Source organism: Emericellopsis cladophorae, assembly GCF_022114955.1.
Source record: "Emericellopsis cladophorae strain MUM 19.33 chromosome Unknown NODE_43_length_196915_cov_126_952037, whole genome shotgun sequence".
NCBI lineage: Eukaryota > Fungi > Ascomycota > Sordariomycetes > Hypocreales > Bionectriaceae > Emericellopsis > Emericellopsis cladophorae.
This window is the reverse complement of record NW_026250968.1, coordinates 161,690-176,606: the sequence shown is the minus strand read 5'-3', so window position 1 is coordinate 176,606 and position 14,917 is coordinate 161,690. Positions and strand designations below refer to the sequence as shown.

Below are 14,917 nucleotides of genomic sequence, written 5' to 3'. Positions count from 1 at the left end.
TAAGATCCTATTTACGTTATTTAGGGTAGCGGTTAGATATAATATAAGTAACGTCCGGGGCGGATATATATAAGGGAAGGAAAATAATTAAATAAAATCTTTAGCTAAAAAAGTAATAAAAAATAAAGGGTAATAGCGGTACGAATCTAGGTAAGAATTATATAAGTAAGAGTATAAAAAAAAATTATAAAAAAAAATAAGGAATAAAAAGGTAGCGCGGGGTAATAAATAAAGAAAGTTTATATAGAATAAGGGCTAACTTAGCGCGAATCCGGGCCGGATTCTCCTAGAACCCTATTACGATAGTCGAACTCTAGTAAGATATAATATAAGGATAGGATTACGATAGATACGCGGGCGGAATCGGCCCTAGTATAGGACTAGTATTATAGAAGCTAGTATTTTATTTTATATTTTATTAGAGCAAATATAGGAGGACTATACTAAGGTTTTTACTTATTTTTTCCTTAGGATTATTTAGTCTAGGTAGCCTAGCTAGCTAGCGAGAGGCACCCGCAAGGGCGTATAATTTATTGTTATTGTTAATATACTAAAGACTAAGTTTATAACTAAGGTCTATACCAATTATTAGAATAATACTTATTTCGCTACTATATAGGAACTTAATAAACAATAAATCCGCTATATAGAATTCCTAGTAAACTACGATATCGAGATTATCTATCGGAAGGGATCGGAGAACGGTAGAGTAGACGCTCTTAGCCGCTAACTAGATTACGATACTAAAGTACTAAAGGCTAAGGGTTAGATACTTTAGAAAAACGATAAAAGAAACTATATATAAATAATACTTAACCTTCTTACCTTTAGAGTAGAAGTAGATACTATATACTACGATAAAATACTAGACTAGGTATCTAAATATAGAATAAAAATACTTAACGAATATACTATAGAAGTAGGAAAAGGACCTACTAGGAATAGATTACTCTAGATACTACCGCCGCTACGCGATAAAATCTTAATTAATATTTATATATATCCTATAGTAGTATACTAATAAGTTAGAAAGACTCTCGAACGAATATAATAAATACACGATTATCAAGGAATTAAGGTAGACGTCGTATATATCGTTAGATAATACGAAGACTATATATGTAATAAAGCTACGCGATATAAACTATACGGAGAACTAAAGCTACTACCCGAATTTTTAAGATTATAGGAGTCTATAGCCTTCGACTATATTATAAAGCTACCTAAGTTAATCGAATTAGGATCTAACGTCGAATACGATAGTATATTCGTTATTATAGATTAAATAAGTATATTCGGATATTTCTTACTATACTAAGAAGTAAGAGATATAAAGACGCTCGTATATATAGTACTTAAATATATCGTAACTAACCACGGCCTTCCGGAAGAGATTATTTCGGATAAAGAAACGATATTTACCTCTAAGTTCTAGTAAGCCTTAATAGCTTAGTTAGGAACTAAGTATACGCTTAGCACGGCCTATCGCCCTTAAATAAATAAATAATTAAATTAAATACTAGAATAATATCTAAGGTACTATATTAACTACGAATAAGATAATTAGATCTCGAAACTACTACTCGCTTAACTCGCTTATAATAATATACCTACGGAGTTAACTTAAATCTTATTATTCTACGCGAACTACGGATATAAGCCCGAGTTCAGTAGTAAAACACTAAAGGACGGACCTCTCGCTAAAAAAGTAATACTTAAAGTAGATTAACTATACTTATTATACGAATATATATAAAAATAACTCGAATTTATAAAAATACGAATATCTAAATACTATAATAAGAAAATATCGAAGGGACCGATCTTTCGGAGGGGAGATATAGTCTATCTATTATATAAAATTACTATAATAGCTTAACCTTTATTAAAGCTCGATTAAAAAAATTTAGACTATTTAGGATCGAAGAAGTTATCTTAGATATTAATTATAAACTTTTACTACCCTTCAGTATAAGGATATACTTAGTTTTTTATATCTTATTACTTAAAAGAGCACTATAAAATATAAAAACTAAATATAAACTAGAAGTTCTTAAAAACCTTTACGAACTAGAATAGGTTCTTAGTAAATAGATAATTAATAGAGAAGTGAAGTACCTTATTAAATTGAAAGGTTATATAAGTAATAAAAATATATAAGAACTCGCTAAATATCTTATAAACTATAGCTACTTATTATAGTAATTCTATCGGACCTAGCTAAACTAAAGTCAGCTAAAATAGATAGATCGAGCGGCACGTCCTTATATACTATATCCTATATCTATATAAAATCAAGCTCTAGAATATTCTTAGTAAAAGAACAGCTAGCGCGGGAACCCGATACCTCCGATCGCCTTTACTCGTATTCGGCCTCCTTACGCTCCACGCGCTCTAGCTCCTCTATACTATTAATACTATAAGATATAGCCCTTATTATCTTCTTAAACTATAACTTTTTTACTTTCGAAGATAGAATACTTTCTCTTCCGCACGCTCGAGTTCGGTCTTAAGTTTTTAGTATTATTTAGCGATCTTACGAAGCTATAAAGTAAATACTCCACTAACGTTATAGGCTAAGCCGTTCGAGCGAATATACTTAACATAATAAGAGGAATTATTGGTAAAGACCTAGTAGGTCTTTAGCCTATAATGCTCGTAATTAGAGTAAGTAGGTTATAACACCGTGGCCGAAGGAAGTCAGCGGTGCGGTCATAAGGAATCACAGAGGCCTCGGATACTATAGCATACCGCTATATTAGTATTAATAATACGTACCCGATATATTAGTATTATACTAAACCTCCGGATATTCCGAGCGTTTTAGGTATAATATACTTATTTCTATTTATAGAAAAAGAAATAAGTTTAAGTTTTATAAATATATTTTTTATATTTTTTTATTTTATTTAATTTATCTTATTATTATTCTAATTTCTTAAAATTTTTAATAAAGATTACTTAAAGAGAGAATATTAAACTCTTTAGATCGTAAGAGCGAGGAACTCGCTTAAGAGTTCCCCCCTCCCGAAGCTTCCGAAAATTCTATATCTAATAGGCCTAAATCGTTATTATAATAAGAACTAATATAAGAATAAGAATAAGATCTATAAAGTAAACCTATAGAAATAGAAATCTAAGTTCTAGATTATCTGGCTAAATATTTTAATATTATCTTTTATATTAGAATTAAGTCTAGGGGGTGGATTATAAGATCTTTATATATAATAAAAGTAACTTTAAGAGGAGAATTAGCTATAAAAAGATACTATAAAGCTTAAAGAAGAATAAATATACCTTTAATAAGCCTATATAGTATTATAATTATAAGGATATTTTAGAAAAATAATAAATATTAAAGCTCTAAATAAAGATATAAAGATTATAAATTTTATATAATATATTCTTTTTTTATTTTTTAAAGCCCGAGATAAGTAATTATTAGATTTATAACGGGCTTTTTATAGAATAAGGATATAATATAATACTAATAAAAATAAAATCTTAAAAGTTTTTAATAAAATATATTAGATATATTAAACCCGTTAAGAAAGATATATAAGAAAATATATAGTCAAGAGGCGATATTATTGCTAATTCGCGGAAACTATCAGATCTAGAAGAGTAGAAGTTAGTTAAGTATATACTTAATCTAGATTCGCGAGGGTTTTCCCCTCGGATTAGTAGTATTAAAGAAATAGCTAATCTATTACGCGTCGACCGCGACGCGTTACCCGTCGGTAAGCACTAGGTAGGGAATTTTATTAAGCAATAACTAGAGCTTAAGATATATTTCTTTCGTAGATATAACTACTAGAGGGCTAAATATAAAGATCTAGTCGCTATAAACGCGTGGTTTCGGCTTATAGCGAATATAATCGCGAAGTATAGTATCCGATTAGATAATATTTATAACTTTAATAAGATAGGCTTTATAATAAGCGTTATTATAAGCGGTATAGTTATTCTAAGCGTAAAAAGGTATAAGAACCCGAAAAAAGTCTAGCTTAGAAATAAAAAATAAGTTATAGTTATTTAACTAATCTCTATATAAGGCTAGGGAGCGTTACTATTTATTATTATTATAGGCTAATATTACCTCTTAAGCTAGTATTAAAAAAGCCCTCTCCTTAGTAATTAGGCTATCGTAATTATAAAAAATAACTAGACCGATAATACTACGGGTCTCCTATAGCTAAAGTACTTTAATTAATATATAAAAAAGTAATCGAATAGTACCTATTATTTTATAATCCTCGATAAGTATAAAAGCTACTATTCTACCGAGTTTAAAGTATATTATAAGGAGAATAAGACTATTATACTCTATATACCTCTATATTCGTCTTACCTACTCTAACCTCTTAATATAGGCTACTTTAAGCCGCTTAAAAAGGTATATAGTTAAGAAATAGAGTATCTAATTAAATACTCTATAATATGTATTTCTAAGATTAAGTTCTTTCCCGCCTTTTATACTATATTTTAAGTTATAATAACTAAAAGTAATATTAAGGGAGGCTTTAGAGGGGCTAGCTTTATCCCTTTAAGTATAGAATATATTATATTAAAGCTAGATATAAAGCTATATACTTTAACGCCTCTCAAGGGGACCTTAGAGCTTCTTAATCTCTAGGTCTTAAAAAACCCTAAAGATAATTAAGGAAACTAAATTATAATCTACTTACCTTAAAAATCGAATTAAAGGGTATAAGAGTAACTAACTCCCTAGCACTAATAATTAATACTATAAAGTCAATAACTAAGGGTTTAAAGGTATATTAATATAAGATAGTATTATTAAGGCTAGAGGTCCGGGGTCTTCGAGGTACTAACTATATCCTTAGCCGGCGCCGGAGAGAGAAAAAGACCCGCCTACGGAATAAAGGGACTATAATAGTAAAGGAAGGTTAAGTATTAATTAATCAAAGTAAGGTGAACACGTAGGTAGTAGCTGAATCCTTAAGGAGGAGTAGTCGGGGAAGGTTAGTGCAGCTAAGCATATGGTATTATAGTGTATGCGGAAAGGCCGGGTATAATTCACGAATATATCAGACTAAGATAGAGAGGTATCTAGAGATGAGTATAGCGATTAGTTTGGATTAATTAAATGATTTATTGTGTATTGATTTGATATCTTATTTATAATATCGAGAAAAGTGTCCGACCCGCTTGTCTGTCCGACTCGCTTATTAACTACGTTATATTTTAAATTGTTAACTATAATATCTATAAATATAAAGATCTATTTATTACTTTATTATATAATAATATATTCGTGGCTTAAAAGAAAGGTATGCCGCGGTAATAATTAATTTAATAACGCGTTATTCTGTCTAAGCTAGTTAAAGTTTTAATAACGTCCTCGCTATCTTTAATTATTATAATAATCTTAGATTAATATCGGTCCTTTGTATAGCTTTCGAGGCATTAGCTAACTATTTCGTTACTTATAATAACTTCTATAGCTATATATATATCCTCTAACGCTATATATTAAGAGTACTTATATCATATTAATAAATTGAATTCGGCTATTTCGAGATATTTAAATATATCGGGTACGAAGTTCTTTTCACTAAAAATATAATAGACTTCGGGGTTATATTAAGAGAGGTTAATTAAGGCTTTAATTAATCTACAGTTAGCTCTATCTATACTAACTGTATTTATTATAAACTTAGTTAGGATTTACTTAATCCCTAAGTAATTTATTAGAACGCGTATCGCCTGCTTAAATAACTATATAATTATATAAGTACGCTAGATCGCTTATATAAGGCTTATTAATTTAAGTTCTATTAATCTATAAATATGTTTAGCGTTAGTAAATATATAACTAGCGAAAAAGATAAGTCTCACCGCGGTAGCGGGTATTATAAACCCAGGCTATTAATCATAATTATCTTTAGTATAGAATAGAACTACTATAAAGCTATATTTAAGGCGTATATTAATTAAATACTATAGGCGCTTATTAAGGTTATTATACGTTTATATACGGCTAGGGGCTACTATAAACTATACGGCCTTAAAGGTTATATCTCTTTTAATATAGGCTCGAATATTATAACGCGGTAATAGGCCTTACGCTTATTCTTATTATTATCGGCTACTTTAGCTACCTCGCGGCTAGCTTTAAGTAATCAGACCTTATATCGTTATAAAGGATTATTTAGCTTAGTAAAATATAATATTAAATACCGTAAGAAGCCTATAGCTCTTTAATATAGCTAAATTAGAGCTTAATTATCAAAGAACTTAAGCTAGGCGAAGGTAGCTATTCGTTCCGTAGTCGTTACTAACCTAACGCTATTTACTCTAAAGCTAAGAACCTACGCTAATAAATATCCGATCTAGCTCTTCTCTAGGAAGATTATTATATTTAGTTATTAGAATAGACGAAAGATAATTTCGAGGTATCGGAAGTGTTTTTCTTTAAATTGTAAGTAAATAATTATATTATTAATAAACCCTCTTAAGAAATCAGCGTACGGCCGTAAGATCCGATCTATAAACCTTTATATATATACGCCGGGCTATTATAGAAGCTTATTAATATTATAACAAACCTCTCGAGATATTAATAACTTATTATAATAAATTCATTATAATATCCGTTTCTAACCGTAAATTAGAAGAAGAAGCTAGATATATCGACAATAGTAATATATAATACCTCTTAACGAGCGGATAACCTCGTCTTATTATAACATGGGGTAGTTATCTAATATAACTACCTTATTTAAGGCTTGTAGATTAATGATAATATAGCCTTTATATTTATCGTCGACTACCCTCTAGACTACGAAGAGGGGTACTATAAAAAATATTAGCTTAGTCGCGAATTCTATACGGTTCTACTTTTATAAGGCTTCGTATATCTCGTTAATAAAACTATGCTTTGTTTACCTTAAGGATAGGGTCTTTAAGCGACCTTATACTTATACTAATTATTAAATAATAGTATAATTAATTGGTTATTTTTTAGTATCTTAATAAGCCTTATATTAGTAAAGACATTATTAAAGTATTATAATAGCATTACCGGTAGGGGCAATATATATAATATATTTAGGGGCCCGCGAAGGAGTAAGTATTATATTCACGCTATAAATAACCTCTAAGAACTCTATAATTTGTTCTTATATCGGCCGGAGTAAGGTATATATTTATTTAATAATTTATATCATTACTTAGGGAGGTACTCTAAATACTTATTCGTTAGATATCGTAGCTCGTGCTATACGAATATGCTATATTGTTAGATAGATCGTTAGTTATATTATAGGCTAGGCCTGGTTAGGATAACTTAGTAACATAGGTTAAGTCTAGCTAATAATAAGTAAAAAGGAAAGAGAAAAGTAGAGTTTGCGGGCTTTATACTTAGGGGTATATTACGGGGCCCGTGCGTTCATGCCAGTATACGTGACGTGCTTTGGTGATCAGGGTTATTACTTTTTTTTTACTTAATTTCCTTAGAATATCCCCTTAAGTAGCGGGAATAATTTTTTAGTAATAAAAGGCTGAGTCTTATTATATTATAAGGTTTTTATTTATAAAAATATATGAATTATAACTAGAGTTTATTAAGGCTTTTATAAGGAGTATATTATTTATTTATACTTATATATTTAGAAAAAACTTCTCGTGTAGCTAGAAAATAGCTATAAAGTTACGAAACCGCGCCTAAAATTAATAAGAATACTAAAAACGAGTCTATAGTATTAAACTTTCTTAAAGCACGATATCGCCTTATAAATAAGATAAGAACGCTATTATTAAGGAGCCAATAGCTATTAATAAAGGCCGCGCTAGCCTTAAGTAAAGTATTTACTACCTAAACTATAAGATAAGCATATTTACTAAATAGAGTAGGCTTAAAATAATAATAAAGTTAATAAATATATAATCTGTCAGGGGGGGTCGGTTGGCAGGTAGGACGGGGAACACTCGGTCAGGCTGATCTGGTCTATTGCTACGGATAGGCACTCCTCAGGTAGGGCAGGCTCTATGTACAAGACGTAGCTCGAAGAGCTACAACAGAAGACGGTCGGGATCGCGACAAAATGCAAAGGCAGGCGCGAGTTCACGTGACTGCCAGGTGCAGGGTGGGTCCCCGCTCTTGACCAGCTGTGACAATACGCCCCCCTTTCAAGGGCGAGCTCCTGCGAGTATTCATCAAGGACCAGGTTTATCGGGATATCGGCGGTGGTAGTTGGCGACGATCTGTTGCGCGTTCTCCAGATACTCTGCGGGTTCTTCGGTCGGATCATCATACCCAACCCACTTTACAGTATACCGCAATCGTGGGTTACCTCGGCCTCTTCGTTCCCAGCGGGAATCTACTATCTCTTGTACCACAAACTCTTCAGCCCCATCAACTTCAATAGGCGGCGGGGGTGCGATGCGTTGTCCGGGATGGGGGTTATTGGTAGCGGGTCGGAGTAGGTTGACGTGGAACACAGGGTGTACTCTTATACTTGCAGGTAGTTCTAGTTTGTAGGCGTACGGCGACACGGCCTTCTCGACCTTTAAGGGGCCGATGTTCTTCCAGTCTAGTTTCTTCTGCGGCCGCAGGGTTCGCAGGTTTCGGGCGTCCAGCCAGACTAAGTCTCCAGTACGATACGTGCGGGCAGGTCGGCGGTTCCGGTTCGCTTGGTCTTCGTAGCGGGCTTGGGCGGCGGTTGATTCGGACTGTAGGTGTTTATTGATCTGCTTCATCTTGCGAACAAAGCTTTCTGCGTCCCGGGAGGCGGGAGTATTAGCGGTAGGGATATCTGGTTCGAACCCCATCCGGGGGTGGGAGCCGTAGTTAGCAAAGAACGGCGACATGCCAGTAGTCTCGGATTTCCAGGAGTTAGCAGCGAATTCAGCTAGCGGGAGCCAGGTAGACCAGTCGTCTTGCAGATAAGATACGTAGGATCGCAGGTATTGTTCCAGGATAGCATTAAAGCGTTCAGTCTGGCCGTCCGTTTGTGGGTGTACAGCGGTTGATAATAGGCTCTTGATCTGTAGCTGTCGGTTCAAGCTCTTCCAGAACTCAGAAACAAACTGGGGGCCTCGGTCGGATACAATAGTTAATGGTAGGCCGTGTAGCTTCCAGACATAGTGTAGGTATAGACGGGCAGTCTCAGCCGAATCGCAGGTTGCTTTGCAGGGTATCAAGTGTCTCATCTTCGTTAGACGGTCTACTACGACGAGGATTGCGTCGTATCCCTGGCTCGGAGGCAGGTGTGTGATGAAGTCCATTGACACGTCTCTCCAGGCGCGTTCGGGGATCGGTAGCGGCTTTAGGACTCCTTGGTAGGCGTCTCGGGACGGGTTAGACCGGCGGCAGGTGTGACAGTTCTTGATCCATCTTTCCACGTATGCCAGCATGCCTGGCCAGAAGTAACTTCTGGATAGGATATCGTAGGTGCGGGCTCGTCCAGGGTGTCCGGCAACGGGTGACTCATGACAGCGGCGGAGCAGTTCAGCCTTTAGTTCGTCGTGGTCAGGGACGTACAAGCGGTCTCGGAAGTATAGGCGGTTATGGTTCTCGGTGCACTCAGATAGTGTGATACGGGCATGGCGTCGCTTGCCTTTACGGATCGCTTCTTAAATAGATTCTAGGATTTCATTAGCGGTATAGCCTTTATTAAAGAGGTCGGACAAGTCGGTAGGAAGTTCGGTTAGTAAGCGAGCGGCGTGGAACCTTACCCTCGGGTCTAGGTTCTCTCTCTTTAGTACTGTCTGGCTCTGGTAGAGAAGGCGTTTATCCCCCTCCTTTAGGAGATCCTCTGACCTCTTGGTTAAAGCGTCGGGCTTAGTACCTTGCTTCCCGGGTCGGTAGGTGATCTGAAAGTTAAATCGTGATAGGAACTCAGACCAACGGGCTTGTCTTCGGTTTAGTAGCTTCGTTGTGGTGAAGTACTCTAGGTTGCGGTGGTCGGTGATCACTTTGATCGGTGAAGAGGCTCCCTCCAACTCCGGGCGCCATTCCTCGAAGCAGCGAATTATAGCCATCAGTTCTTTATCGTAGATCTCGTAGTTACACTCAGTAGTAGTGTGCTTCTTCGAGAAGAAGGCAACAGGTCGCAGTATCCCATCATCCCCTACCTGGGATAGCACCCCAGCGGAGACGTAGTCGGAGGCGTCTGTCTCTAGGATAATATTCTTTTCCTAGTTAAATAGGGCTAGTATCGGGGCGGTGCTGAAAGCGGTTTTCAGGCCTTCGAAGGCGTTACGGCAGTTAGTAGTCTAATAAAACGGGACTCCCTTTTTAGTCAGGCGGTTCAAGGGTACGGTGATCTTCGAGTAGTCCTAGATAAATCTCCGGTAGAAATTACCGAAACCCAGAAAGGCTTGCACATCGGTAACGCAGGTCGGCGTCTTCCAGTCTCTCACGGTCCGGACTTTCTCAGGGTCCATTCGGATTCCCTCTCGGCCGATAATCAAGCCTAGGAATTTCGTCTCGGTCACGAAGAATTCGCACTTTGATATCTTGGCATATAGCCTAGCGTTCCTCAGGGCTTTTAGGACTATTCGTAGGTGTTCTTCGTGTTCGGACCTCGTTCGGCTATAGATCAGGATATCGTCTAAGTAGGCGGTACAGAAAATATCAAGGTATTCTCTCAGTACGTCATTAATATACCTCTGGAAGGTTGCAGGGGCTCCAGTCATTCCAAATGGCATAACAAGCGACTCGTATAGTCCAAATCGAGTGCGGAAGGCGGTCAAGTACTCTTCCCCTGCGCGCATCCGGATATTATTAAACGCAGAGACGATATCGATCTTCGAGAAATATCGCATGCCAGCCAGGTTATTCAGGGATTCCTTAATTAACGGCAGCGGGTATCGGTCTTTAATAGTAACGTTATTTAGAGCGCGGTAATCGACACAGAAGCGTAGTCCGCTATCGTTCTTCTTAACGAATAACACAGGGGACGCCATAGAGGAGGAGCTTGGTCGAATGAATCCTTTTCGCAGGTTCTCCTTTAACCACTCCTTTAGGGTCTTTAGTTCCTCTCGAGATATCCTATACAAGGGTCTAAACGGTAGTATGCTTCCCTCTTTTAACTAGATGTAGTGGTCTCTAGGTCGGTGCGGCGGTAGTTTATCAGCTTCTTTAGGCGAGAACACGTTAGCGAACTCGGCGATCTCTGGGGGTAAGGCAGGTTCTTGTTCGGTAGGTTCTATAATCATCTCTTCGATCTAGGCTATAGTGATAGCGAATAGCCTCATATCGCTCCTTCGGGCATATATAGATGCGGCTCTTAACGATACTGGAAAGATATCGCGTTGGCTTAGTGGTCCGGGGGCGGGCTTTAGATACTGGCGGATTTTCGCAGGAACGGTATATATAGCTATGACTTTTGACGAAAGTCCGGGCATATTATAGTATTATTGGCAGTACGGGCTGTTAAAGCGTAGTATGTGGCTTCCAAAGCTAACGAGAGGGTCGTGTTGTTTTAACCAAGGCATCCCAAGCACGATCGGGTAGCTTCCAAGTTGGGTTACGTATAACATTATGTTCTTCTGTTCGTGGTCGTTTATCCGCATCCGGCTGCGGATATAGTGTGTGATCTGGCCGCTCTCTGCGGGGCGGCCATCGAACACCTCGATCGTAATCGGGTGTGTCAGTCGGTGCATTCTTAGGTCATGGTTCTCGGCCCAGCTTCTGTCGATAAAGGCCTTCCCCTCAGCTCCGCTGTCAAGCATTACGGGGGCGGGTAAAGTAATGTTATCGGGTAAAAGTAGTTCAGCAGGCAGAATCATCAGGTTCGATCGTTGGTTATATTCCTCCTCAATCGGCACGCCATGCACAACGGCCGAGGAGATTTGAAGCGTTCTCCAAGCGGTTTTCTCGGGGACAGTAGTTGCACGTTCTGCTAGCACCTGCCGGTGACTTAGGGCAGGCTCACTCCGTTTTCCGTGCGGTCTAGGGAGGGTGTTGACCTCCGACTATCCGGCGCGGGAGAGTCAGGGGATCTAGCAGGGGACAGGTCTTCGCTATTTAAAGCGGCAAATCGGGCTTGAGTGCGTCTGGTGTCTGGCTTCCGGCAATCTCGAATATGGTGACTATCGGAGCCACAGCGGAAGCAGAGGTTGTTTTCCCTCCGGTTCGGGCCCCATGGTCGGCGTTGGTTGCTCAGGTCCATAGGGTCGTTGGCGGTCATAGCGGCGGGTACCGTGCGGCGTGAAGGGCTGCGGTTCGGAGGGCTGCGTCCCCTGCGCGGGGAGGTTTGTCTCTGGTTTTGGTGTAGAGCCGGTCTCGGGGGTTGGCTACGCTGGATTTGTTGCTGGTGTTGGCGGTATCGGTTGTCTAGAGTCTGTAGGTGGTTGGCGTATTGGTGGAACTCCCGGCTAGGGGGCGGGTTGTGAAGCAGCATATCCTGCAGTTCACGGGATATTCCTTGGAATAGTAGTGGCGTTAGGTTGCTATCAGCCATTTCTCCCTCTAAGGCGAGGCGTTGGAACTCCGAGAAATACGTGCTAAAGTCTTGGTGCCTCTGGCGGAGCTGGTGTAGGCGGTTCTGGGCGTTCTGGACGCGGTCAGGGTCGCCGAACGCGTTTTCGAGATAAGTCAGGAGTTCGGGGTAGTCGCTAAACTGTGGGATTCCAAAGACGGTGCGGGGGAGTATCAAGGCGTATGCCTTCCCGGTAAGCCTACCGGCTACGTACGTCAACCGGCTCGTAGCGGTAGGGAATCGGTCGGCGTTAGCTGTCATTTTCGCGTGGATTTGGTGTAAGAAACGGCGGAGATCGGGGCGGGATCCTTCAAACTTGTCAGGGTCGGGAAGCTTCTCAGACAGTCGGGAGGAGGTGGTAGATCCGGCAGCAGGCGGCGGAGTCGTTCCCAAGTGAGGAGCTGTGACCTCTTCAGCGGGGGGGGTTCCTGAAGCCTCTGGAGTGATTACTCGTACGGTCGGTAAGCTGGCTTGCTGGGCGAGTCGGGCGGTCACGGTTGCCTCGATAATCTGCATATCCTTATCCTTCATCTGAGCAAGAAGGTTCCGGTTAGCCGCGCTCTCCTCGATGATCTTGGTTTCGAGGGTGGCTGTTTTCTCGTCTAGTGCAGCTATGTGATCGGTGAGGTTCGTAATCTAGGTGTCTTGGGATTCCATGTAGGCGTATGCCTGTTGACAGAAGTGAAACCATTCAGAAGGGTTGCTAGCTACGGCATCTGCGAAGGCGCGCGTATCCTGAGGTGACTCTGGAGGCGTCGGGCGGGAGGTCATCGTGTTCAGCGTCCTATGGGTAGGAGCTACGTAATGTTAGGGGGGGTCGGTCGGCAGGTAGGACGGGGAACACTCGGTCAGGCTGATCTGGTCTATTGCTACGGATAGGCACTCCTCAGGTAGGGCAGGCTCTATGTACAAGACGTAGCTCGAAGAGCTACAACAGAAGACGGTCGGGATCGCGACAAAATGCAAAGGCAGGCGCGAGTTCACGTGACTGCCAGGTGCAGGGTGGGTCCCCGCTCTTGACCAGCTGTGACATAATCTAAAATATTTAATTAAATTCATAATCTTATACTAAGGCTTTTAAAAGCGATAATTTAGTAAGTAATTAAGTAATTAAAAAAGGCTAAGCTAGAGGAAGTATAATATAAGCTTATTATACTTGTTTTAAATATAATTAGGTTTTTTAATAATATTAAATTAATAATAAAATATTTATAATAAAATATATAAAAATATTTTTTATAAAAATTAATAATAAGCTATAGAATCTAAGGATTAAAATAAGTATTCTTTAGAGGATACTTAACCCTTAGATTAATTAAAATTTAATTCCTTTTTTAATTTAAATAAAATTAAAAAAGAAATATTTATTAATAATTTGATTATAAATACCTATACCCGGTCTATACTTAACTTAATATAAAATAAAACTTATGAAATATATATAAATAATGAATATAAAAATAATAATAATAATAATATATTATACGCCCTTATAGGTGGCTCACGCTAGCTAGCTAGGCTATCTAGGCTATATAATCCTAAGGAAAAACTAAGTAAAAGCCTTAGCGCTATCCTCTTTTATTTACTATAATAAAAGTAATGTAAAATACTAGCTTTTATAGTACTAGTCTTATACTAAGGCTAATTCCGCCCGCGTGTTTATTTATATACGGTATTTTACCGGACTTTTACTATTATAATAAGGTTCTAAGGGGATTAGGTCCGGATTTATACTAAATTAGCCCCTACGCCGCGTGAACTTTATTTACTTATATATTATTTTTTTATTTTTACTCCTTTTTTCCTTATACTTATACTTATTTATTTCTTACCTAGCTTCGTGCCGCTATTACCCTTTACCCTTTATTACTCTAGCTAGAGATTTTAATCGATTCTCCTTACCTTCTATACGTATTAGGCCCGGACCCTGCCCGTACTATATCCGACCGCTACCCTCCTTATCGTAAATAGGATACTAATACGGTCGGTCCCGCGCGTTTACTTAACCGCTAGTATATTTATTACTTAAAATTCTATACGGATCCGGTCGGGGTCCTAGGTATATTTAGTATAATAGTTTATATTTACTTATAAGCTAGCCTTACTCTATTATAATAAGGTAAATTAAGTCATAGGTTTTAGTGCCTTATATATATCCGTACTATATCCGGCCTTAATCTTTATATATTCCTTATAGGTTCTTTTTATATTATTATCTTTCTTTAAGCCTTGGTATATTTATTATCTTTTTTCTTATTCTTAGCCTTATTTTTATTTATTATAGGTAAAATTAAGCTAATAAGCGAGTTTAGATTATTCTAAGTTAGCTATTTTAAGGAGCTAATTCGTAATTTATTATAGTCCTAGCGAGGGATAGGCTCGTTATTAAATATCTTATATAGGCCTTATCTAGCTTATTTCCGGCCTAAAGATACTTATATAATATAAGATTAAGTAAAAAGTAT

The 14,917-nt window shown here is 38.1% G+C and overlaps 1 protein-coding gene across 1 annotated transcript; it reads right to left on the bottom strand.

Moving 5' to 3' along the window:
* Positions 1-11,891: 11,891 nt before the first annotated feature.
* On the bottom strand, positions 11,892-13,223 carry J7T54_007732 (gypsy retrotransposon; the record flags this gene model as incomplete). The annotated part of the gene is made up of 4 exons (XM_051508406.1): positions 11,892-12,706; positions 12,769-12,853; positions 12,909-13,088; positions 13,164-13,223. 4 exons carry the CDS (start codon positions 13,221-13,223, stop codon positions 11,892-11,894), a joined length of 1,140 nt encoding a protein of 379 aa, XP_051360544.1.
* Positions 13,224-14,917: the final 1,694 nt, after the last annotated feature.